The sequence below is a fragment of the Macaca fascicularis genome, chromosome 12 (assembly GCF_037993035.2).
Source record: "Macaca fascicularis isolate 582-1 chromosome 12, T2T-MFA8v1.1".
Classification (NCBI taxonomy): Eukaryota; Metazoa; Chordata; class Mammalia; order Primates; family Cercopithecidae; genus Macaca; species Macaca fascicularis.
In genome coordinates this window covers 126257456-126284018 of record NC_088386.1, presented here as the reverse complement: position 1 = coordinate 126284018, position 26563 = coordinate 126257456, and the positions used below count along the sequence as shown (strand labels likewise).

Sequence of the window (26563 nt, the reverse complement as noted above, 5' to 3'; positions counted from 1 at the left end):
GAATGAAAATGAGTGAAAAAAGCCTATTGCATTTATGGGACACCATCAAGTGAAACAACATACAAACTATGGAAATTACAGAAGAAGAGAGAGAGAAAAATGAGCAGAAAGTCAATTTCATGAAGTAATGACTAAAAACTTCCCAAATTTGAGGAGAAAAATAGACATTTAGGTTCATGAGGTCTAAAGTTCCCCAAACAGGTTTAACAATACAATTCTACACCAATAAGTATTATAATTAAATTATCAAAAGACAAAGAGATAATTTTGAAAGCAAGGAAAGCATAACTTATCACATAAAACAGAGCCCTCATAAGACTAACAGTAAATTTTTCAGTGGAAACCTCCTCTTCTCAGCCCAGGAGGGATTAGGGTGACACATTCAAAATATTGAAAGAAAAAAAACCTGCCAACCTAGAGTGTTATACTTGGTAAATCTGTCTATCTTAAATGAAGATGTGATAAAGGTTTTTCCAAAAAAACAAAAGTTGAAGGAGTTCATCATCAGTAGACTTGTCTTACAAGAAATGCTAAAGTGAGTTCTAGTTCTTCAAGCTGCAATGAGATGATATTAGTTAACAACATAACAATATATAAATATAAAAAACTCACCAGTAAAGGTAAATATTTAGTTAAAATCAGAAATCTCTTATATTGTAATGATTGTGCATAAATCACTTTCAATTCTAGCTTAAAAATTAAAAATCAAACATATTTAAATAAATATAACTGTAGTAATTTGGTTTTAGATACCCAATATAAAATATATGTAAATTGTAACATTAATCAATTAAAATGTGAAGGAGGAGAGAAACAAAAGTGTAGAGTTTTATATGTGGTTAAAGTTGTTAGCTTGAAATCAGATGATATAGCTATAAGATATTTTATGTAAGCTTCATAGTAACCACAAAGGAGAAACCTGCAGTAAAGAAATAAAATTAAGAGAAAGGAGTCAAAGCATATCACTTTAAAATTCATCAAATCACAAAGGAGTGCCACAAGGAAAAAAGAAAGGAAAAAAAAAAAAAAAAGAACTACAAAACAGCCAGAACACAAATAACAAAACAGCAATAGTAAGTTCTTACCTATCAATAAATGGATTAAATTCTTCAATCAAAAGAAATAGAGTGCCTGAATGGATTATGAAAACCCCACAAAATCCAACAATTTTCTGCATGTAAGAGATTCATTGTAGATTTAAGAATACATGTAGGCTGAAGGTGAAGGTATGGAAAAGATATTCAATGCAAAAAGTGACCAAAAGAAAGCAGTGATAACTATCTTTATGTTAGGCAAAACACACATTAAGTAAAAAGTGGCCACATAAGACAAAGAAGGTCAATATATAAGGATAAAGGGGCCCATTCATCAAGAGGATATAACATTTATAAATATTTTGACATATAGCATTGGAACACCTAAATAGCTAAAGCAAATACTAACCAATCTGAAAAGAGAAAGAAACAGCAATACAATAATAGTAAAGAACTTTAATACTTCACCCTTAACAATGACAGATCAATCAGACAGAAAATCATAGGGATTTTGATCTCGAACCAGACTTTAGATCAAGTGGACCTAAAAGATATATACAGAACATTTCATTGAAAAGCAGCAGAATACGCATTCTACTCAAGTGTACATATGTTAGGCCACAAAAGAAGTCTTAACAAATTCAAGAAGACTAAAATCATATCAAGTGTCTTTTCTTACAGCAATGGTATGTTTTTTCTTACAACATTACATAATGGTAAAGGGTGCAATTCAACAAGAAGAGCTAACTATCTGAAATATACATGCACCCAATACAGGAGCACCCAGATTCATAATGCAAGTTCTTAGAAACCTACAAAGAGACTTAGACTCTGACACAGTAATAGTGGGAGACTTCAACACCCCACTGACAGTATTAGACACATCACTGAGTCAGAAAATAAACAAAGATATTCAGGGCCTGATTCAGCTCTGGATCAAGTAGACCTGATAGATACCTACAGAACTCTCCACTCAAAAACAACAGAATACACATTCTTCCTATCACCACACAGCAGTGAAAAATTGATCACATAATCAGAAGTAAAACCTACCAAGTCTGAATCATGAAAAAACAGATAATCTGAAGAGATCAATAATAAGTAAACTGATTGAATAAGTAGGAAAAAAACCTTTCCACTAAAGAAAAACCCAGGACCAGATGGCTATGCTGGTGAACTCTACCAAACATTTAAGAATAAATTAATACAAATTCTTCCAAAACAAATGAAGAGCAGGGAACACTTCCAAACTCATTTTGTGAGCATTGCCTTAATACCTAAGATTAGGGCACTATAAGAAAAGAAATTTACAGGCCAATATCTCTAATATACATAGAAACAAAAATTCTCAACAAAATACAACCAAACCAAACCAAATTTAACAATGCACTAAAATGATCACTCACTATGATCAAGTGGGATTTATCCCTGAGATGCAAGGATAATGCAACATGTAAATCAATAAATGTGATATTCAACATTAACAGAATGCAGGAAGAAAATTATATGAACATTTTAATAAATACAGAAAAAGCATTTGAAAACTTCAGCATCATTTCATGATAAAGAAAACTTTGACAAATTGGGTATAAATGATATATACCTCAACACAATAAAGGCCATGTATGACAAGCCCATGGTTAATATCATAGTCAATAATAAAAAGCTGAAAGCTTTTTTTCTAAGATGAAGAACAAGACAGCAATGACCACTCTTGCCATTTCTATTCAACACAGTACTGAAAGTCCTAGGCAGATTAATGGGGCAAGAAAAAGAATTTAAAGGTATCCACATCAGAAAGGAAGAAGTAAAATTGTCTCTGTTTTCAGATGACATGATCTTATACATAGAAACTTTATAAGACTCTATTAGTCTTAGATTTAGATTATGGAGGCTAGGCATGGTGACTCACACCTGTAATCCCAGCACTTTGGGAGGCCAAGACTGGCGGATCACTTGAGGTCAGGAGCTCGAGACCAGGTTGGCTAACACGGTGAAACCCTGTCTCTACTAAAAATACAAAAATTAGCTGGGTGTAGTGGCCCGTGCCTGTAATCCCAGCTACTCAGGAGGCTGAGGCAGGAGAATCACTTGAATCCAGGAGGTGGAGGTTGCAGTGAGCCAAGATCACACCACTGCACTCCAGCCTGAGCCATAGAGTGAGACTCTAAAAATTTTATATATATAAATATATATATTACATTTATATTATATATATTATGAAATCTAAAAAGGTAGAATCATAGAAACAGACAGTCAAATGGCAATTGCCATGGGCTGGGAAGAATGGGGAAATACTGGTCAAAGGGCACAAAATTTCTGTTATAAAATTTCTTGGTATTTTAATGTGTAGTATAGGGACCATAGTTAACAATAATGTAATATACAATTGAAATTTGCTAAGAGAGTAGATCTTAAACATTATCACACACACAATCGTAACTCTGTGAGATGAATATTTTAACTAACTTGATTGTGGTAATTATTTCACAATATAAACATATATGAAATCATCATGTTGTACACCTTAAATTTATACAATTTGTCAACTATAACTCAGTATCATTGAACAAAAGAAAAGAAAAATGTAATCACAACTAAATATTTTCACTTTAGGTAATTTTTTCATTCAAGCAATTTATATCATGTTCTGTGTTCCTAAAGTATTGATTATATTTACACATTTAGATGATTTCTGCAGGGTGACAAATGTGTTCTTAAGCTTCAGTTACGATTTTAACTGAAATATGTACATTCTCCACACCCCCATAAATAAATAAGTAAACAGTCTTACATGCATTTTTTTAAAAAGCTTGTCAGTGTAGAGAGTGAATATTTAACACTTTTACCTAGATATATTTTCACCAAAATCTAGCACATCAAGTACCAAAATAATAAATCATAAAGATTTTAGAAAGTAAAAGCAGCTTAACCACAAAGGAATGAAAACCTGATTAAAGTTGGAATTTTCATAAAGGTCGCTGAATGCAAGAATACAATGAAGAAAAATGGCCAAATTTTTAAATGAAAACTCATTTTGAACCTTCCCAAGTACTCACCCAAGTATGAAAGTGAAATAAAGATATTTTTAGACTACAAGGACTCAAAAAGTTTATGGATGGGATAGGATGAGGGAGGAGGGAAATAAAATCAAGTTACAGTTTTTAGTTTAGGAAAAGATACTAAGTGACTCCAGACATTCATAGAACAACAGTCTTTTAATTGTTCACTAAAAATTAACTTTTAACCAAAAAAAAGGATGTATTGGAGGAAAAAATATGGATCAAAGGAAAAGCAATCAATCCAAAGACAGGCAAGAAAGATGACAGAAAAAAATAGAAATTCTTATAAATATTCATTAAAAAATAAGATAGCAAGAATATATACAGAGTGGTGATAAAAATAAATGCTAATAAAATAAAAGTGATTCATAAAACATAGAGATACCTAAATTGAATGAACAGAATTCAGCTATATGAAAAATATGAAAAATAAAACAACTCATGAAAAATAAAACAACACATGAAAAATAAAACAACTCAATAAGATTAAAAATGAAGGAATTAGAAGACATACGATATGGTTTGGATCTGTGTCCTCACCCAAATCTCATGTTGCATTGTAATCTCAAATGTGGGAGTGAGGTCTGGTGGAGGTCATTGGATCATGGAGGTGTTTCTCATGAATGGTTTAGCACCATCCACTTGGTGCTGTTCTCCTGATACTGAGTGAGTTCTTGCAATTCTTGCTGCTTGTTTAAAAGAGTGTAGCACCCCCCATCTTGCTCTTGCTCCTGCCGTGTAAGACGTGTCTGCTCCCCCTTCATCTTCTGCCAGCCATGATTGTAAGATTCCCAAGGTCTCCCCAGAAGCCAAGCAGATGCCAGCATTATGCTTCCTGTACAGCCTGTGAAACCATGAGCCAATTAAACCTCTTTTCTTTATAAATTACCTAGTCTCAGGTGTTTCTGTAGAGCAGTGCAAGAACAGACTAATACAACATACCAGGCAAATGCAAAATAAAAGAGAGCTCTGTGGCAAAACTGACATCAGAAACAAATAGAATTTAGACTGAAAAGTAATACAAATGGCACAGAAGGTTATTTCATACTGATAAAAGGTATATTCTACCAGTCTATGTAGTAGAAGTCATGATCTATAAGAAAATTGCTTTAAAATATTGAAAGGAAAGTCTGACAGTGATATAGGAAAACTGAAAAACTCCCAATTGTAGTAAAAAAAAGTTAAGTCATCTCTGTTAGAAGTTGACAAGTCCAGTAAGCCAAAATTAAATCAAGTAAAATATTTGAATAAAATAATGAGCATTCTGGGTTATTATAAAATAATCTTGACTGCATTATGCCCCTATTACCATAAAACTTCCATGGGGAAACCTCCCAATCCCATCATGCATCTGATGCCATGGCAATTCTGGATTAACCACATTTAGTAAAGAAAAAAGTGGTAATCCAATTCTGGGAACTGCCTGCCCATTTCCCAGAAAATCCCTCCCCTTATGATGGAATATTCCACACCTTCATTATGCTTATCTGTATAGTATGTGAGTCCTGGCAATGTTGGGTGCAGCTCATTCTTTTGAGCACACTCACAATCCTCTCTTGAGTATGCACTTACTTTCACTCTGTGATAAATCTTATGTAATTTCAGTTTGGTCTGGCCTTCAAATTTTTTTTCTGGGGTGAAGACAAGAACCTGTATCAGCCCACTGGTAACACCATTATTGATACCATCGTTTTGTAGGGAAGAAACAAGGCTTGCCCCACCTCCATATCTATGCAGTGGCAGAGCTGGACTTCACATCACCCCTCTCCAATCATCCTAGTGTCGATCGATCCTCCCCCCTCCTCTACTAACTCTCCCATATGGCATTAGTCAATACACTCTTAATCATTACATTATATTGCCTTTCAAATGTGGCAAAGCCTCAAAACTGACTATGCACTAGGCCACAAAAGAAACAACAGACTCTCACAAATGGAAATTCTAAAAAACACATTTTCTAACCACAATGTGATAGGATCAGAGTTAACAACCAAAGGACAGAGGACGACTTCCCCAACTCGCTCCATTGAGAAATTTTAAAAACTGCTTCCAAACACTTCTTAGGTTAACCAGGAAATCAAAATCAAAATAACAAATGGCTAAGAAATAAACTCCAATGAAAACATTATTCATTATAAAAGCCAAATGTTTCCAAAGTGGCACAGAGGTGAACATCCGTGGCCTAAAATGCATTTATTAGAAAATAAGAAACACTGACAAGTAAATTAAGTTTTAAAGCCAGGTATCAGAAACAGAACACAAGGTAATCCCCTCAACAAAGTTGAAGTAAAGAATTAGGAAAGAAAATATATAGAAAAATATAAAAAGGTTAAGCAAGATTTAATTATACCTCAAGCAAAAAATAAAAGTAATGGATCAATAAAATCAAAAAGTGGTTCATTGAAAAGACCAACAAAATGGAAAGACTGATCAAAAGAACAAAGGAAAAGACAATCATAAACAATGGTAGGAGTTTAATAAATGATATGTCTTCAGAGAAGGAAAGAATTAAAACTTTATAAAAGAAGTTCCAACACAACTTTCTACCAATAAATAAGAGAATCTAGGGAAAATGTTATGTTTTAGGACAATATAAATGATAAAAACTGCCTCAAAGGTCAGCATAAGAACTAAAAATAATAGAAGAAATGCATAATACGCTTACAGACCTACCCTAAACTACATTCCCCCCACACCTACACACAGACATAGGTTTCAAACCATTTAATGGACAATTTTTAGCAATCCTTCAAGGAACAGGTAATGTCTGTAGTAAACAAACTATTCATATATACATATAAATTTAATCACTCTCAATTATTTCATAAGGCTGTTATAGTTTCGATACCAACGTCAGACAAATATAAAATAAAAACTGCTGCTTAAAAACACATAAGGTAAAATCCCACAATAAAATAAATGTAAATCCAACACAGGAATGGATGAAAAAATCATGTGACATGACCCCGTAGGTGTTATCTCAGGAATTCCAGGACAAATCACATTAGGGAATTGATCTATGTATTTCATTAAGCCTGGCGGGTTGAACACACCTGCATTCATCTTTGTTCCTTGTGAAATCCCGTGAAACCACCTGTAATAGAGAGTTACAGACAGAAAAGCAACAAGAACCAGGGAACAGGGGAGGAAAAGGACATCAAATAAGAGATAACCAAACATTTCAGAAGATAGGTGCATACATGGCAGCTAATTTCACAAAGTGAAAGAATAAATACCAGATTCTTTGCTGAGGAAATGCTGACAAGGAGTAAGCCCATGTATGCTTTTGAACTCTGGAAGTGGTTAGGAATTAGAGGCACTGTTCCTTCAGAAGATAAATTGGGAGATGAAAATCAAAATGGGACACAGTCAATGAGAGGCATTCCTTACACATAGCTTCTAATCAGATTTCTAGTGTCTCGTTCCAAAATGTGAATGGACACTTAATAGACACTTGATGAATTCTTTCAGAACAAGCAAATAATGGAGCAGGAGCAGGGGAAAGAAACTTGGAAGAAACAGATGCAATTCTAAAAATCATCATCCTCATTAGTAGAGAGAAAATATTGGATTTCTTGAAACAACAACAACAAGATGCTATAAATGAGAAACAACTTTTTAAAAGGGCTTTCGGAAATTAAAAATATGATGGCAGAAATTTTTAAATCACTAGTAGAAATGAAGGTCCTAAGAAAATGTCATAGAAGGTAGATTCAAAAGAAGAAGACATACAAGATTGTCAAGGAAAAAAAACAAGAAGTCTCTAGAGGATCAACCTAGGAAACCTAATATCCAACGAACAGGAATTCCAAACCATAAAAGAGAGAGACAAGGCAGAAGGGAGAAAACAATTAAATAATATCACAAGCAAAATGATGAGAATTGAAATAAACTGTTCTCCATTTGAAAGGGCCCTGGAGAACTAAGCACAACAGCCACATCAAGGCAAACCATCATGAGAATTTAGAATCAAAAGATTAAAGAGAAGAGCCAGAAAGTTTCAGAGAGGCAAAACAGGTGACATAGAAAGACAGGATCAAGAATCAGAATGGGGGTCGGGCGCGGTGGTTCATGTCTGTAATCCTAGCACTTTGAGAGGGCGAGGAGGGTGGATCATGAGGTCAAGAGATCGAGACCTTCCTGGCAAACACGGTGAAACCCTGTCTCTACTAAAAATACAAAAAATTAGCCGGACGTGGTGGCAGATGCCTACAGTCCCAGCTACTTGGGAGGCTGAGGCAGGAGAATCACTTGAACCTGGGAGGTGGAGGTTGCAGTGAGCTGAGATAGTGTCACTGCACTCCAGGCTGGCAACAGAGTGAGACTCCGTCAAAAAAAAAAAAAAAATCAGAATGGCATCCGACTTCTTATTAGCAATGCTGAAAACTGCAAGGCAGTTAACCAAATTAATTTCCAAACTATACCTTTAGACTTACCAAATTTTCATACAGTTGTGAGGTTTAAGAATACATTTTTTTTCCAGATATGAATGATCTTAAGATATATACCTTCTATGAACTCTTAGTCAGGAGGCTACTGGATAATGTGGTAAGCCAAAATGAGATAGTAAAGCAAGAAAGAAGATACGTGTAATCCATAAAACAAGACCCAGCACAGGAGAGATGTCAAGCTTCAGAAGGTCAGTCTTGGAAGCTGAAACTAACCAGAGCTAATTGGATCAGGAGAATGGGTGGCTCCAGAAGGGCTCTCCCAAGAAAATAAAATGGAATTGATAAATTACACAATGTGCCTCACTGTCTTGAGAAGAATTTTAAAATTCTGCAGGGTGCCTGGGAAGAATTCATAAAGAAGGCACACAAAATCCAAGCAAATATGTAAGAGGGCAATAGTTATTTTTGGGAAAGATGTTGCACAGGAAAGGAAATGTGATCATAACATAGTGTATGACTTGGTTATGAACATCATTTAAATAACTATCATAATGATAACACTGATTACTGATGAACCTCAAACTGTGATGTATTACGAGAATGGATGGGGAATGAAAAAGAGTGTCAGGGGAGAAGTCTTCATCTTATGCCTTATTATGTGAACAGGAGAATGAAAAAGAGTGTTAGGGGAGAAATTTTCATCTTCTGTCCTATTATGTGAACAGATTAATGACTGGAACTTGAAAAATTACAAAGAGCTGTATCTGCACGTCATTTCAAACTACAGAAATAAGTACAGAAGGAAGAGCTAAAAGGTTAAAGATAATCCATCTGGGAAACTGAACACAGACTGGGGAAGATGGCCAAAAGAGCTACTTCTGTTTTTTAAGGTCTTGTTGACTGTTTGATATTTTAATCTCTTTATGCATGCTTTACTTTGGAAAAATTATCAAAATTAATAGAAGTAAAATGATATGATTGCCTCAAAGATTCTTTGGCAAGCATTTTGATAAATATCCTATACATGGTCTTGATTTAAAAAAAATAACTTTAGTAAACCAGAGCAGATAATGTCCTTAACTTGATAAAAGGCATCTGTCAGAAAGTCTCAAGTTAAACATTGTAAGTGTTCCTCGAGCACTGGAACAAAACTAGAATGCTCATTTTTGTGTTACCATTCAGTATTAAACTGACAATCCTGCCTAATATACTAAGGAAAAAAGAAAGAAAAAAAAGTAAGATAAAGAAAAATATACAGGCATAAATTCTGAAAAAGAGCAGACAAAGCTGCTATTTTGAAGATGTGATTATTTCACCGGAAAATACAAGACAATAATAGGAGGGAGAAGACCACTTGGAAAGTCTGCTTGCACAAGGTCATCAAACTAAAACAAATAGATTTCCCCTGTGCCCGTAAGAAATAACTAGAAAATGTAAAAGGGAAACGAGTTCCTGATTACAAATATAATTTTAAAATGCCTAGCACTAAAGTGACCCAATAAGGACCGAAGTTCAAAAAATTATAAATAAGTGGAGAGATATACTGTGTTTCTAGCTAGGATCATTGGAAATTTTTAAAAATGTAAATTCTTGTTAAATTTATCTATTCATTTAGTGTCTCTCAGTTGGATCCCAGCAAGACAGGTTATAGAACACTACCTAGAAAATCACAGCAACTAAAACAGTTCAGTATTAAAACAAGAATAAAAAATATAACCATGGATTAGAACATGGGTCACCTATACAAATGTATATGTAAGAGAGAATTTAGTACCCTCGTTCCCTTTTATCCACAGGGGATGCTTCCAAGATCCCCAGTGGATGCCTGAAACTGCAGATAGTACCAAACTCTGTATATACTATGTTTTCCCCCATCTATACATAAATGAGGCACAATAAGAGATTAAAAATAATATTTAATAATAAAGTAGAACTATAACAATATACTGTAATAAAATTTATGTAAATGTGGTCTCTTTCTCTCTCTCAAAATATTGTACTGTAGATATTAGCAACCTTAGCATGTGATTTTTTTTTCTTTCAGGAAATTTCACATTTTCACTTAAAGGAAGCACTTGACGGCTTCTCTTTGGCATATCTGAATTGCCAGCATCAGTCCTCATGTGCTTTGGGGCCATTATTGACTAAAATCAGAGTTCTCTGAACACAAGCACTGTGATACCATGACAGCCGATCCAATTACCAGGATGGCTACTCAGTGATTCATGGACTGGTGGTGTCCACATTGTGGATTGTGGATACGCTAGATAAAGGGATAGTTTGCATTCTGGGCATGATGGAGAGGGACAGCATGAGATTTCATCACACTACTCAGAACAGCAAGTAACTTAAAATTCATGAATTGTTTATTTCTGGATATTTCTGGAATTTTCCATTTAATGTTTTTGGACCATGGTCGACTATGACTAACTGAAATCTCAGAAAGTGAAACCGTGCATAAAGGAGGACTACTATAGTTAATAATGGCATAAAGATATCAAATATCTAGCAGAAGTACAAAACATTCAAAGAGAAAAAATATATTTTAATAGAAAATATTTCTAAATTAATCTTATACTTGAGGCATATTCATGAGAACGGAAGCCATAATATTGTAAATATGCCGGCTCTCTTCGAACTGATCTATAGAGTCAGTGCAATTCCACACAAAATGCCAAGATTTTGACAGGCTAATTTGGGAACCCAAAGTTTAAGACTTTTGGAGGAAGAGGAAGAGATTTTGCCCTGTCAGATGTCAAGAGTTCCTGGGAAGCCTCCATCGCTATGGCAGTGTGGTTGGTACTGGCATAAGGAGAGGCTCTCACAGGCCAGGGGCAGAGAAAAGAGAACACAGAAACACACCCTGCCTCTATGGCCACTTGGTTCACAGTAAGTGGGGAAAAGGATAATATAATTAATGGTGTCATCAGAAAAATTGATAAGAATAAAAACAGAGTCTTCAAACTGCAGCTCAGACAAAAACAATTTGGTCTCAGACAAAATAGGAACCCTGAAAAAAAATTAAAAAGTGACTCTCCCAGATTATGACTGAGCAAATGGAATATTTAGGGTGAGCTGCTCTGGTCAAGCCTGCCCAGAGGCGCTGTAAAGCCACAGCAGGCACATGGAACACAAGATCAGATAGAATCAGTCTGGAAGAATATCTCAAAGATGCTAATAAGAATATCCCAAAGTTCTTAACAGTGCACAAAAACCTAAATAAAGCAAAACCATGAAGATTGAATGAGAAATTAACAAAATGTGGAATACAGGGGAGCTTGCAGAGCTATAGAAACAAATTAAGATCCCTCCTCATAAATAAACACAATCAATTTTTTTAAGTTGGAAATTACAAGAAACAAGAAATATACTAAAATATAGATGGATTAGTCCTTTTTCACACTGCTCTAAAGGAATACCACAGACTGGGTAATTTATAAAGGAAAGAGGTTTAATTGGCACACAGTTCCACATGACTGGGGAGGCCTCAGGAAACTCAAAATCATGGTGGAAGGTGAAGGAGAAGCAAGTATGTTCCTCACAAGCCGGCAAGAGAGAGAGAGCACAGGGGAAACTATCATTTACAAAACCATCAGATCTTGTAGAATTCACTCACTGTCATGAGAACAGCATGGGAGAAACTGCCCCCATGATCCAATCACCTCCCACCAGGTCCCTCTCTCAACACCTGGAATTTACAATTCTGATTACAATTCAAGATGAGATTTTGGTGGGGACACAGAGCCAAACCATATCACTAGATAATTGTCATGGAGGAAAAGTCTGAGACAACTATTATGAACTCAAAGTAAAAAACTGAACAGATGAAAGCACCAGGGGGAATATAAAAGCTGTGAAGACTGAAGTTGCCCCAATGTAAGAATAATTTTGCCTAAAAATTGAAAAAGAAAATATCAGAGATTTTAGAGAAGGAACTTTTCCTGGAACAAAGGCAGAATCGAATCTGCCACCTTAATACAAGAAAGACTTTAAAAGCTGACATTGCTCACAGAGTGCCTCAGCAACTCTCCGCATCACTATATATAATGAGGGTGCATCTGTCTCATAAAATCTAAGTCATAAGATGTTTATACATGAAATTTTAAGCTGTTAATAAGATAAAAGTCACCATATACAAATGTAAGGGAGAAGAAAAGTATATTTATACTTTGCAGACTATTTAGTGAACTCTCCCATATCATGAAAAAAAGACAAACACCTCAACTGAATCACACCGGCAAAAAATAAACAAAAAAAATGATAGAAGAGGAAATTTAATTGGCCAAGAAACATGAAAAACTGTTCAGCTTTCCACATTACCAGGAAAATACAAATTAAAACAAAATGCAATTCTTTATCACCTTTGCAAACTTTGGCTGTGTGCAGGAAGATAGTTCATCTCATTTGCTACTCGTGAAACAACTCCATTCAGCCTCCTAAAAAGACAATTTGGCAGGATCTATAAACAAGTAAACAACAGCACCCTTTGCTTCAACAATTCCACCTTTTAAGCTTTAGATGCAAGATAGATACTTGTATACGTGCAAAAAAAAAAAAATAAATATATAATCATTATTATAGCTTATTGACAAACGTAAACAATTTAAAACAATATAAATGCCCTTCAATTGGAGAATGGTTAAAAAATTATGCTACGTAAATTCTATGGAATAGTATGTGTAAAAAGAATGAGATAGATCTGCATGTATTAAGGTGAAAGATCTCTAAGATTTCCACCATTAAAATGAGTAAAAATGCAAAATGCAGAATAACATGTGCAATGTAATCCCATGTGTTACAAAACAAGAACACAAATTATGTATTTACAAAAACATACTTCATACACATAAATGCATCGAAAAATATAAGAAAAGCTATGCCCAAGACTCTTCGACAGGACTGTGAAAGGAAGCTACAAGGTGAGGTAAGTGGTGAAGGAGATTTTTTCCTTTACATACTCCTCCACTGTTTGAAATTTTATGAGCAAGAATGTAATGTATTTCTTTTGCATTAAAAAATTTAAAAGATTAAAATTGCTTGAACCCAGGAGGCAGGGGTTGCAGTGAGCCAGGATTATGCCACTGCACTCCAGCCTGGGTGACAGAGTGAGACCCTGTCTAAACAAACAAACAAAAAAAGATTAAGTAATGTTTTTTATGAACTCATTACTAGAGAAAAGATAGGATTTCCACGTCTTTTCTGGTCAGAGGCATCCCCCATCTTGGGACAGGAAATTGAAGTAAAAATAAAAAATATTTAGTTTCTGTCATCCTGGGCCTTTTTCCTCTTTTTCCTTCTTCAGATCCAGGTCAATTGTATCAGAACTCACACCCTGAGTCAGTCAAGGAAATAGCCCCAAAGCTGACTGAGGCCCCTTGCCAGGACAGGTGAAACCACAGTTTCCAGTGTTTAAAAGTAAGCCAGCTGTTTACCCTGGAGTGTCTATTTTCTAAACTACCTTCTTTGACATGACATATGTGAAGGCAGAGAGGGCAGAGGGATGTGAAAGTGTTCAGAGATCATGAGGAAATAATAACTCTCTGTCACAAATGACTGAAACGACTGTTCAGAATGTCCCAGCCAGTGGAGCAGTAGTTTCAAAACAAGAAAAGTCATCTGTGTTACGGCAAGCTGGACTCACACAAACAGTTGTCCTGCTGCACTTGTAAAAATCTGATTTCCTCATTACGTTCTCTTTTATTTCATTATATTACACTACCTACCTATGTTCTTGCAAAGCAGGACTAAACTAAAGTGAAGCTTTAGACAGAAACTGAACTAAATGCATGAAAGCTCCAATACTGCCAGAGATAAAGGTGGAAGGAAGAGAGAGAAAGACTCACCTGGTACTCAGGTCGCTGCTCCCACCTGCCATCTTCCCAACCTAGGCCCTGCCTGGGTCTCAGAGCCTGGCTTATGAGCTCCCCCGTCAACCCAGCCTGCGTGCAGTGTGGCTGCCCAGACCCAGAACAGGAAGTCGGCCGACAGACTGACTCATCCTCACAGGTTTCTGCCCAAATGGGGAAAAGAGAAGTGAAAGTATTTTTTTAATCTCCTGCTCGGCTACAGGCACTGTGTTTTCCCCCTTTTTTCACTCCAAGGGGTTCTCAGCTTTTCTGAAATGTGGCAGAGGGTTGGAGGAGAAGCCTGACAAGCAGCAAGACCTGCAGGACCAGGGAAGGAGGGCCCAGGGAACGAGCAGGGCCAGCTCCCGGAAGTCCACTTGTTTGTGCAATAGACAGCAAAAAAAAAAAAAAGTCCATGAACCAAAATTGTCCTTGGGAGCTCTGCCCTCTAAGAGGGGGCACAGTTTTACATGGGAGCTGTGGGGAGACTCCATGTTTGCCCCTTCCCCTTGCTGAGATGGCTGGGGCCGTGGGGGTTGGAGAGTTGGAGGGTAAAGCCAGAAACTTTGAATCTTCTCTCAAGCCCATTGGAGAGCCTGAACTGGACTAAGGTAGATCTCAACATTGGGACCCAGGGCTGGAGAGAACCAAAATGCTCAGCATTGTAACCTGGGGAGAGTGTTCTTAGCCTTCCTGGAAATCAGCCAGAGGTAAGAGAGAACTGTCCACACCCCTGGGACCAGAGGCTGGAGCCAGCATGATAAGAAAGGCAAACCTTTTAGGTGCAAGGGTTTAAGGAATCTTGACTATGGGGCCACCTTGGAACAGCCAGGGCTGAAGAGGCATCTGAACTTCGGAGAATTCACTGGAATCTCGAGAGGACAAAAGCTTCTTGCTGGAGGAGGATGGAGGTTGGAACCCAGATGATGTAGACTTGGAAAGGCAGGGTGGCTCCTGCTGGGGATTCTACCTCTGCCCAGATTTTCCATTTAGATTCTGATGCCAGTGGGATTGTTGGAGGTGGAAATGTAATTACTGCTGTTGGAAGGGAGTGAAACCTTGGAAAATGGGCTTATGGGAAGAGGTACCCTGATAGGGGAGGAAGAGGCTATGGGTGAAAGATTGTAGGGAGTCAGAAAGACAAGGTTAGCATTGGATAACACAGGAAATCCCTCTAACGACCTTCTGAAGGTGAGGACCATTCATGAGAAACCCCGAGGAAGCCCTCAGTCCTTGTGCAGCATCAGGAGGAAACAGACTGGCCCAGGGCCACCCCTGAGTCCACATCATCACGCAGAGTCCTTCAGTTTGATCCCCTGTTGTATCCACAGCTGGACATGCGCAGATCCCTGTCCCCTGGTAACTGATGGGCACCACAGGCTCCTGGTGGCCCATGGACGCCACCTCATGCCTCCTTCCGAAGGCCACCCAGCCAGCAAGGCCTGCCACGGACACACCGTGAGCACGCACAGCGAGCAAGGGGCCAGTGACCGCAATGAACACAGTCATCTTCCTGTGTTCCCATCCATGCGGCCACCCCATGCTCCTCCGGGCTCTGCCCCTGCCAGGCCAGCGTCCCCTCTCTCAGCCTTGTATAGTGCTGCAGCCTCTTTAGGGCTGGGTGGAAACAGAAGCTGAAAATCCTCCTCTTACCGGGATTCTAGCTCACCAAACACTTCAAAATGTGTGGTAGAAGCACCATAGTTGCTTCTAAATAAAGTTGAACTCATGTAAGGACTAGATTCTAAGATCATTTTGCCATTTGGCAGCTCATGAGCCCCAACAGGGCACCGCCCACCCTCTGTTCACCCTGCCAGAGGTGGGGGACTCTGCCCTTCACTCCTCCTGATCCCTGTCCTCTTCCCGTGAGCTTCATTCCTTCTAGACTCCCAAGGTGGTCCTGCCTTCTGTACTTCCCCCTGCACCCTGAGGCCCTGCAGGTGTGGTCCTTGCGGGGCACAGGGATGTGACTCGATGCTAAGCAGTTGAAAGCATTCAAAAATAGTGGGCAAACGGCAAAAGCAGGTGGCATGGAGTGAATTAGAAGACACGAGATTTCATGCAATGTGTTTCATACAGACAAGTGTGGCAATGTCCCCCACCCCAAAATCTAGTCTCCCTGAATGAGGGGAGGGAGCTTCATCTTCCTCTACCCCCAAGGTGTAAGAGTTAAAGAAAGGGGAAAGAAATATGAAAAGTGGCTCAACAGTTAAAGACAGGTTTATTTTGGAGAATAAACCTGAGAAGGGATTCTGGATGATTTCAGTCAGGAGCATTTTCTTTTACAGACTGAGGGTATTTAAGGGTTTAGGAAGGGGAGAGCTTATGGCAGCCTTGGAATATTTCTAGGTGCGGGAAGGTTTATTGTGGGGTTGGAATGTCTCTGGTTGGAGGGGAGGTTGTCTCAGGGTTGGCATGTTTTTGGCTGGAGGGGAGTGGTTTATCTTAGGGCTGAAATGTTTCTGGTTATACTGACATTAGCCTTTAGGCTGATGTTTTTGGGCTGGATTTAGGCGATTTTTTAATTCAGGGGAACTTAAAATGGTGGTGTTTGTCCAAAATGGCGATGCTCCTGCTCTGTCAATTCAGTTCCTGTAATTATAAAAGGATGAGGGGTCGCCTGTTTTTTTTTCTGGCTACTTCCTGCTGGGGAGCACGGTGTGGAGGGTTCTTTGGTCATGGATTTACTGTAGGAGTAATGCCATCTGTGGATGTTTTTGGGTAATTGTCTGTGAGGTGGCCATGATCCTGTCAGTTAAAAATTTTTGAAAAAGGTGAATTAAGCAGGTTAAGAACGTTAATTCTAGGCATATTATTAAGAGAGGGCCCAGGAATGAGATGACCCACGTTATGATTTTGTTCCTAAACCAAGAATCTATTTGATTGTTTTAATGTTCCCTTAGCTTTTTAGCTCTTTCTTTAAGATTTTCAGCAGCATCTTTTACTAGGCCCTGTTGGTTGAGATAGAAGCAACATTTCTTACCCAATGAGAGGCAGAGGCCCTCTTTTTTAGCTACTATAAGATTTAATCTGCTTCTATTTTGGAGGACTACTCCAGCCAAGGAGTCTAGTTGGTCTTAGACTTTTATAAGGCTTTGGGCTATATTTTTAATAAACTCTGTAGTTCTATTCAGAGATTTGAAGTATGTTAAGGAGGTGGCCAATCTGCCTGTTTGCAGTTCAAGCCCAGAAGTTATACTTAAGGCAGCCATTAAAGGAATGACTTGTATGGCCCTCTTTTTTTTTTTTTTTTTTTTTTTTAAATATATTGGACAGATGGAATGGGTAAAGATTGATTAAGAGGAACTAGTCCAGTGGAGGAAAAAGATAAACTAGGGTGTAGATTCCAGTCCAGTTGGTGGGGAGACAAAGATATGTGTTGGTGCCACACAAAAAGAATAAACCTTTGTTGTAAATACAGGTGGAGATATGGAAAGAAAATAAGTGAATTAAAGATGGGGTGTTTTGTTGTTGTTGTTGTTGTTGTTTTTTCCTGTGGCTCATTACTCCAGGTAGACAAGGAGGAGGCTAGGGAGACACCCACTATAATAGAGATATAGGAAGAGTTATTTTTTACACATTTAATGCAATCGGATGTTGCACCATTGATATTGAGCCATGGGAAAAGGTGGGCACTAGGAGCAGCACAAGTTAGGCTAGAGACATTGGCTGAGGGAGAGGCTATAAAAGGAGCCGGTTGCAGAAATGCTCCGTTTGATTCAGGTGATACTTGGAAATTAACCTGGTTAGTTTGATGGTCAGGGGGGTATTTAACAATGATAGTGAGGTAGCATTGGTTAGATGTCAAGGATCCTACAGGGAAATTTCCCTTAGAGGCTAAAAAGCAAAGTGAGGCTTGTTGTAGAAGTGGGGGTGTATTTAGTTATGGGCCTTTTAATGGGAGGGCCTTGGGACTTGAGGCATTGTGAGGAGTTGTAGGAGGTTTGAAATAATTTGTTGGCCTGATTGGCCCTGGAAGTGAGATAGTCACTAACCGGGGTGTCAGCTTTTTTTAAAAAGGAAGCTCCTTTTTGGAGTTTTAAATTGCAGTTATGTTTCCTGTTAAAAGGTCACGAAGGGGTGTAGGAAGGGCTGTGTAAGCTGAGGAAGACAGTGACAAGCACATCAGCATTCTGGAGCAAAGGAGGGGTTAGCTTGAAGCAAAAGGGATTGTGTAGGGTTTAGAGAGCATTTGTGTTTGAGAGCAGTGAGGAGTGGTTGTATTGGTAAGGTTCATGTGATTAGGGAATTTATACTGGAAGAAACAAGCAAAAAGAGAAAAAAGGTTATTTGGGTAGGAGTAAAGTCCTGGAAAGGTCATTGAAACCACAGGTCTCAGAGAACAGTAAGGAGCTGGTCAGGATGTATAATGGGAGCTTCATAAGGATACCACTGAAGGTCTATAACAAGGTTGTTCAGGAAGCAATGAAAATTTGGGAGAGAAAGAGACATAAGTGGCTTATGTGGATTTTTCCTCCTTTTCCTCTGGGACTTGGGTGAGGCGAAGGGAAGTGGATCCTGTGAAAATACAAGAGAAGGCTGAAGGGGTTTTAGATGTGGTTGTTTGGGTATGTGGTGAAGGGAAGTCTGTTTTCTTGAGAAAAGTATGATGAAACCAGTTAGGGAGTCCCTGGAGTTTTGCTGCTGTGGGTGTGGTAAGGATGATCTGGTAAAGTCCCTTCCATTTAGGTGTAAGAGGGGAATTGGGGGTAGGATTGGGATTTTTTTTACCATAACCCAGTCTCCTGGCTGTAAGAAGGGATTAGAGGAGTTGGTGATGGGTTGTGGCAGGTATTGTCAGCATATGCCTAAATGAAATGGCAGATGGTATGTAAAAGAGCGGGAACAAGAGGGGTTGGTGGAGGTGGAGCTTGACCCTGAGGTGGAGCAGAAGGGGTGAGTGGTCTCCCATACATGAGTTTAAAGGGGCTGAGCATAAAGGTTTAAATGAGAGCGCTCAAATTTTTAGGAGGGCTAAAGGCAAAAGTGTAATCCAGTCTTTATGTGTTTGGAGTGAGTACCTGGTGAGCGTGTTTTTCAAAATGCCATTCATTTTTTCAACCTTTCCTGAAGATTGAGGTCAACAGGGATGTTTAGCTTTCATGTAATTTGTACGGCTTGTGCAAGCGTTTGAGTAATTTGAGAAATGAATTTAGAACCATTATTAGATTGAAAAGAAAGAAGTACCTTGAACCTGGGGATGATTTCTGTTATTTAATTTGGAGGTGATAGTAAAAGTTCGTTTGTTAGTTGTGGGAAAAGCCTTGACCCATCCTGAAAAGGTATTAACCAGAACTAAAAGAAATTGAACTTTTTTTTTACTTGGTGCATATGGGTAAAATTAATTTGCCATTCCTGTTCTAGAAGGTGTTCCCTGGCTTGATGGGTTGGGAAAGAAGGGGGTCTAGTGTTGGAGTTGGGTGAAGCTTTTTGGCAAATAGAGCATTGATGGGAAATGGCTTTTAACTGTTCCTTTATATCTGGGATGAGGTGTGTATGGGAACTTAAGAAATGTTGTAGAGGGGAATGGCTAGTGTGGAAGGGGTTGTGAATGTCCCGTAGATTAGTTGTTTTTTCAGAGTCAGGCAGGACTAATTTGTTTTGTATGAACTAGTATAAGGGTTTGAATTGTTCCCCTGCCATGATTAGTTGTTGTGTTTGGTATTCTGGATAAAAGGAGGGAATATGTTGTATGTGGAGAAATAAATATTGGGGAATTGGGTGATTGGTTGAGGCATGTTTTGTCCAATAGTCAGCTTATGGTTTCCTAAAGAATTGTAGCTTTTGTTTGATTGATGGCTTTTCCAACGGATAACTGCAACCTTTTTTGGAAGTAGAGCTGCCTTTAATAGATGATGGATGAGTTTTCCATTAACCCTTAGCTATGAGATTGTCCTGCTTACTCTAAATTTGGGTATTGGAATGGATGATGTTATAGGCATATTTAGAATTGGTGCATATATTAACTTGTGTGTTTTTTGCTAGGGTTAGTGCTCTTATTAAGGCAACTAATTTTGATTGTTGTGCGGATGTGCCCAAAGGCAGGGGGGCAGCCTTTGTGACTTTTCTAGGCAGGAAAGAGTGGGTGTTATTATGATATTTTTTTTCAAAGATGGCATATCCTGCTTGGAGGGGAGGGTTTTTTGATGCACTGCCATCTATAAACCAATCTGGGGCTCCCCTTATGTGAGTGGAAGTAAGGTAGTGAAACATGATGTGAGAACTTTTAATTAGATTAGACCACAAGTGTTGGTTGGGGTTCAAAATTGGTTTCGAAAGTAAAAGAGTGGCAGGTTAGGTGGGGAGCATTTATGGAGAGGTAGAGAGTTGAAAGAGAGTTGAATGTAGGGCATGCATGCGAGAGGATGAGATGGAGGTGAGTGCCTTATGGCTGAGCATATCTTATGGACTGTGAGAAGAAAATATCTGAAGGGGTTTGTAGAATGTGAGATTTTGTGCCTTAGGGATAATTAGAGATGCTGTGGCCAAAATTTTTAAGCAAAGGGGCCAGCTTCTATAAATGAGGTTTAGTTTTTTTGAAAAACATGCTACTGGTTGGAGGGAGTTTCCCATGGGTTGGGCTAATAGCCCAAAGGCCTGATTCTGAGAACTGTGTAAATACAGATGAAAATGTCTTAGGGAGTTTGGAAGCCCTAAGCTGGGAGCCTATAATAAGGCAATTTTAGGTGAGAGAAAGCATGATAAAGGTCTGAGGTGGGAGTGAGAGATTGGTCAAAATTTCCTTTTGTGTGTTCATAAAGGGGTTTAGCAATAATGACAAAATTTGCTCTCCATAATTGGAAATATCCCACTAACCTAAGGAAAGAAAGTAAGTCCCTTTTTGTTTTAGGAAATGGGACTTGTTGAACACCTTGCTTTCATGCCAGCAGAATTTCTTGGGTATTTGGAATTATGATCAGTCCTAGGTGTGAAACTTTTGGAGATGTTAATTAGGCCTTCCTTTTGAATATCTGGTACCCGCATTCAGCCAAAAAATTTAAAAGCTGGGTGTTGAATACAATGTTCTAGAGAGGGGCAGCAAAGGAGTAAATTATCTATATATTGAAGCAAAACGATAGGTTGTAGAGGTAGTTGGGAAAGGTCTAACTGAAGTACCTGATGGAAATAGTGAGGACTGTCTTTAAACCCTTAGGGGAGGACAGTCCAGGTTAGTTGTTGGGGGTAGCCTGTGTCAGCATTGGTCCAAGTGAAAGCAAAAAGGATTTGAGAGAAAGGATGTAGAGGGATAGCAAAAAAAGGCATCTTTGAGGTCTAATACAGAGAAATGGTTAGTGTTGGGAAGAATTCATGATAGGAGAGTATAGGAGTTTGGGACAACAGGATAAACAATAATAATAGAGAAATCAATTTGTCGCAAATCCTGAGCCAGTCTATGGGAGCCATTGAGTTTTTTTACTAGAAGAATAAGAGTATTGTGGGGAGAATGGGTGGGGATTAAAATGTTGGCAGCCCAAAGTCAGGAGATGATGGGCTTGCATCCCTATAATCCATTAGGGTTGAGGGGATATTTTGGGACCACTATATAGGATCTTTTAGTGAAATTTGGATTGGATAACAGTGGATAGCTATCCTGGGGGAGTCAATATTCCATACTATGGTGTTTACATGACTGAGTAATTTGAGATTTAAGTCTGTTTGACATGGAGTGTCTGAGGAGGGGTTCTGTTCTTGACATAATAACAAATAAGCGTGGCTTTGGTGTAGGGCTGATAAATGAATGAATCCTCCTAGTTTGTGTAGGGTGTCCCTTCTTAGTAAAGGAGTGGGACAATGAGAAATGACCAAGAAAGAGTGAGTGAGGGTGACTCCCCAAAATGAGCAGTATAGAGGTGGTGTTTTATATGGGGTTTCTTGTATGCCCCTCATGTCAACAACAGAAACAGGTGAACATTTTAATGGGCCTTGATAGTCAGTTAATACAAATAGGCTCGCCCCAGTATCCAAAAGAAAGGAAATAATTTTACCAGATACCATCCCAACTACCCTGGGTTCCATGGACTTACTAGACATGGGGGCAAAGAATCCTGGGCACCCTTAGTTCTCTGCTCTCAGTGCCAACAGTGAAGAAATTTCCTCCTGTGATGGTTGGGGGACTTCGTTATGAGCCTCACCCAAATGGGAAAGGTGTTCCCATTGGGGGCAGTCCATTTTCCAGTGTCCCCAAAGACCACAAGTTGGGCGTGATTTGGTGGGGGGCTTGGGGCTAGGACAAGCCTTTTCCCAGTGTCCAGGGTCGCAACATATGAAATAGACTCTTGGAGAGGTGGGGGAGTTTCCTTTCAGGTTATTGGGAGGCTTTTGTGTAATTGACTTTAGGACAGCAGAGGTGAGCATTTGGTATTTTAAACGCAGATGCTTGTCTTTTTGAATTTTTTGTTCCTTGTCTCTTTGTTAAAGCTATGGAAGGCTGCATTTAGGAGGTCCCTCTGAGATGTCTAGGGACACTCCTTTAATTTTTGTAATTTTTTTTTCCAGATATCTGGGACGAATTGGCAAATAAATTGGAGGTGGGGAAAAGTTTGACCTTTTCTAGATTCTGGGTCCAAATTGGTATATTTTAGCATAGTCCTCCGAGGACTGGGATGGCAGACCTGACTTTCCTGGGTACTGCAAGAAAGCCAGAGGAAGGCAGCTTTTACCAGCTGGCTGGATTAGTGTCCGATGTTGGATGTTCTGGTTGGAATTAGCCAAGGGCCTCCCAGACTGGAGCCGTGTGAGGAAGACAGAGAGAGAGAGAAAGAGGGGAGGATGAGGGAGGAAGAGGGCACAAGGGTTAGAGAGTGAAATACCTGTTGTGGGCGTCAGAAGTGGTCTGATGGTTTTGAGAGCCCACCAGGGAGTAGCCCCAGCCCAAGCTTTGCAGTCACCTTCAGATTAGTTGTCCTCCTCATGCAAATTGCTCAAGAAATGAAAATGAGAGAAAAGACAGGGTGGGTGGACAGAGATCCTCAGGATACAGGAGTTACCTCAGGATAAGCTGCTGCTGCCCATTGCTTCCTGGGTTGCAAAAGAGCCTGTACTCCCAACACCCATCCAGGGTTTCAGCACCAAATGTGAAAGTTAAAGAAAGAGGAAAGAAACATGAAAAGTGGCTCAACAGTTAAAGACAGGTTTATTATGGAGAATAAACTTGAGAGGGGATTCTGGTCAATTTTGGTCAGGAGCATTTTCTCTTACAGACTAAGGGTATCTAAGGGTTTAGGAATTGGAGAGCTTATGGCAGGCTCGGAATGTTTCCATGTGAGAGAAAGTTTATTACAGGGTTGGAATGTCTCTGGTAGGAGGGGAGGTTATCTCAGGGTTGGCATGTTTCTGGTTGGAGGGGGCTGGCTTATCTTAGGGTTGGAATGTTTCTGGTTATGCTGACATTAGCCATTAGGTTGATGTTTTTGGGCTGGATTTAGGTGGTTTTTTAATTAGGGTGAACTTAAAATTGTGGTGTTTGTCTAAGATGGTGATGTTCTTGCTCTGTCACAGGGCTCCTCTGAGTCTTAGCTTCTCTTTGAGCCCCAACTGCTGGACTGAAAAAGAACGATTCTCTGCAGGTTCACCATCTTTCACATTCTGGAGATTCCTGATGGCATCTTCCTGTGTTCACCAGTGGGTCCCTGTTAGCACAAATATCGGCTGTCATCCAATATTTGGAACCAGGCAGCTCCATGTTGGATGCACCCTACAAGGGTGGAACTAAGGCTATGGAATCAAACCTGCCCTCAGAAAGGTGGAGGAATGTTTTCTGAGCTGTGGTGGGCCTGAGGTCTCCTTCTGAGCTGCAGGGTCCCTGCAGACTAACAATGTTGGGCTGGGAACCACCAGGAGTAGAGGGAACCTGGAGGCTGGGGCTGGAGGCAGCAAAGGCTTCAATAAAATATGCAGCCTTTTAACAAATCCTCACTCCTAATATTTCTGCAAACCTCCATGTGTCTATTACTTTCAGCACAGTAAGCTGGAAAATATGGTCCCTGAACCATCCTAGATCTTAGGACTGCCAGGTGATGCATGTGTGGTGAGAGAAGGAGAGTACCTGGTGGCCCATCCACATGGCCTTCACCAGCACCGTGTGGGCAGCAGCTTTCATTTCTTTGGGCTGGAAAGTGGGTGCTCCTATGAAGAACAGGGTCCCTGGCAAGGACCTCAGTGTTGCTGAACAAAGGAAGAGTGGGGTGGAAAGTGTAACTTCATGAAGATTTAGTGATTATGAGACGGGAAGTACAGTTCTAGCAAAGACCAGTGCCCATCTGCCAACCGTGGTCTGGAAGAGATGTGCAGGGAAGGGGTGGAGTGTGCCTTTCTACAGGTGCTCTGCCTGGAAATGTAGGGGGTAGATAACTGACTGGACCACTAGGGGAGTTCTCTCAGGGCACCTTTTTCTAGCAAGGGCTGAGAAAATCCTGTTTTGAGGATGAGATGGGTCTTCTTAGATGGTCAGTCATAACAGATCTGGTCTAGGAGAAATAAAAAATAAAGTCTAATGAGTTCTCGCCAGGACCAAGTGGGTCTCTGGAGCTGGTGGGACAGCCCTGTGCATTTTTCATAACTGGTGCATGTATTTCTCATGGGTACAAATGCTGTACCCAGGGAACAGGCTGGCATCCTACAGGCTCCCAGCCCACTAGCACAGGACCACCTGGTCTGGCCAGGTCATGAAATGGCCCTGGGAACCATGCTTTGCTGGGAATCTTGTGTCTCACCTAGGGGTGAGGTTGTCAGGGCCAGGTGGGCTGTAAAACTGTCAGGTGGAACAGGTTATGGGGAGCAGGTGGCCTCCAGGGCCTTCTGGTCCAATGTCTTTCTGGACAACATACTGACACAGTTGTGCTGGTTCCCAAAACAACGACATTGAAGTTGAAAACTCATCCATCTCATCTGCTACCAATGCATTTTCTTGATGTATAGGGGAATAAAGGGTAAGTTCCCGGACAGATCCATTTCTGCAGGTACTACCAGTTGAGAATGGCCAGTGGACTCAGTCTAGTAGGTGACACTCTCCTTTCTGGAGAGAATTGGAGACCCCTCTGAACATACCATCTATGGCCTATTACACCCTCTCTCATGAATAATTCTAGAGGGTATTCAGTCCATTGAATGTGGAGGCATGGAAGTGAGGGGCTCACATTTATCCCAGAGCCTGGATTCCAGGCTCAGCTATGATGACAATAATGATATTCTTGAGTTGTGCTTGTAAGAATCCAGAGTTGGAAATTGGGTCCTTCCCCACTGGGGACATGAGGAAGTGGGGCCAGGATTTACCATTTATCATTCAGACAATGGCACATGCAGGAACCCACGAGTCATTTCTTGTATTTCCTGAATAAGCACAAAACAAAAAGCACCAGCCAGCTCCTGCACAGCACTCTGGGCCACATGTACGGACACAGACGTTACAAAAACATCTAAGAGCAGACATGTCCACTGGCATGCAGGGTGCACCAACCATGGGCACATCCCATTCTCTGAGACCCAGAAGAGTGAACACAGACACCAGAGAGAGCCAGAAGTGGTGGCCACATCATTATATGGCCAAGACTCGAGGTCCTGAGATCTCAAGGCTGGAGTCCTGCATCCTCCTCCCCACCCAGACTCAGGCAACTGTGGATGAACCCTCTGGAGGATGAGGTGAACAGGAGATGGAAAGTGGTCCTACCCGCCTTTCTGGCAGCTCTGGCAGGATGCAGTTAAATATGTAACCAAATGTCTCAGCAGAGGAGTCACCTGCTTCCCTGAACAGGCCACACCCTAGTTTCCTGCTTAATATTGGTGGGGCCACACTACACAACTCTAGAGTGTGCTGTCCTTGTATGAACCGGTGTAGACTCTTTCAGTCGCACACACCATGAGGGTCGGTGGAAAATGTGAATGAAGATTTCAGGAGAGAAGCATCTCGGTATTGACGTAATGTAGTAAGAGGTGGTTTCATGTCAGATGAAAAATTTCAGCCCAGAGGATCTGAACAGAAGTGATAGCAGAAGGTGGGAAGGCACCTGGTTACCTACATTGATCTGCAGCACCCGGTGTCCAGTCTGCATCTAGAGTGACTACATTGGCAGCTAATTGCCAACTCTAGCTTGGATCAGAACAGGAAGAGCTTTCAGGTGATTTCTGCGTTTAGGTTCAAGCTACACTCTAGTTCTTGTCTGCAGTGGGCAAAGCTCCATCCTATGTTCAGACTGATTTCATTTTACTCCAGGCATCAGTCAGAGACTTGGGAA

General features: G+C 39.9%; 1 protein-coding gene across 8 annotated transcripts in view; it reads right to left on the bottom strand.

The window, feature by feature from the left end:
- The window catches only part of SP140L (SP140 nuclear body protein like), a 65306-nt gene extending 50867 nt beyond the window's left edge, over nt 1-14439 (bottom strand). For 3 of the 8 annotated variants that reach the window (XR_012421547.1, XM_074010435.1, XM_015432932.3), the window contains exons 1-2: nt 14331-14439; nt 12849-12923 (exon numbers count right to left, since the gene is read on the bottom strand). Coding sequence is in view for 4 of the 8 variants with exons in the window: in XM_015432932.3 (XP_015288418.3) it covers nt 12849-12923; nt 14331-14362 (107 nt within the window). In the remaining 4 variants the exon portion in view is untranslated. Of the gene's footprint in view, nt 1-4636; nt 4941-12848; nt 12924-14330 lie in introns of all 8 variants that reach the window. The other 5 variants (XR_012421549.1, XM_074010437.1, XR_012421548.1 and 2 more) reach the window with 3 other exon arrangements.
- Between the last annotated feature and the right edge of the window lie 12124 nt (nt 14440-26563).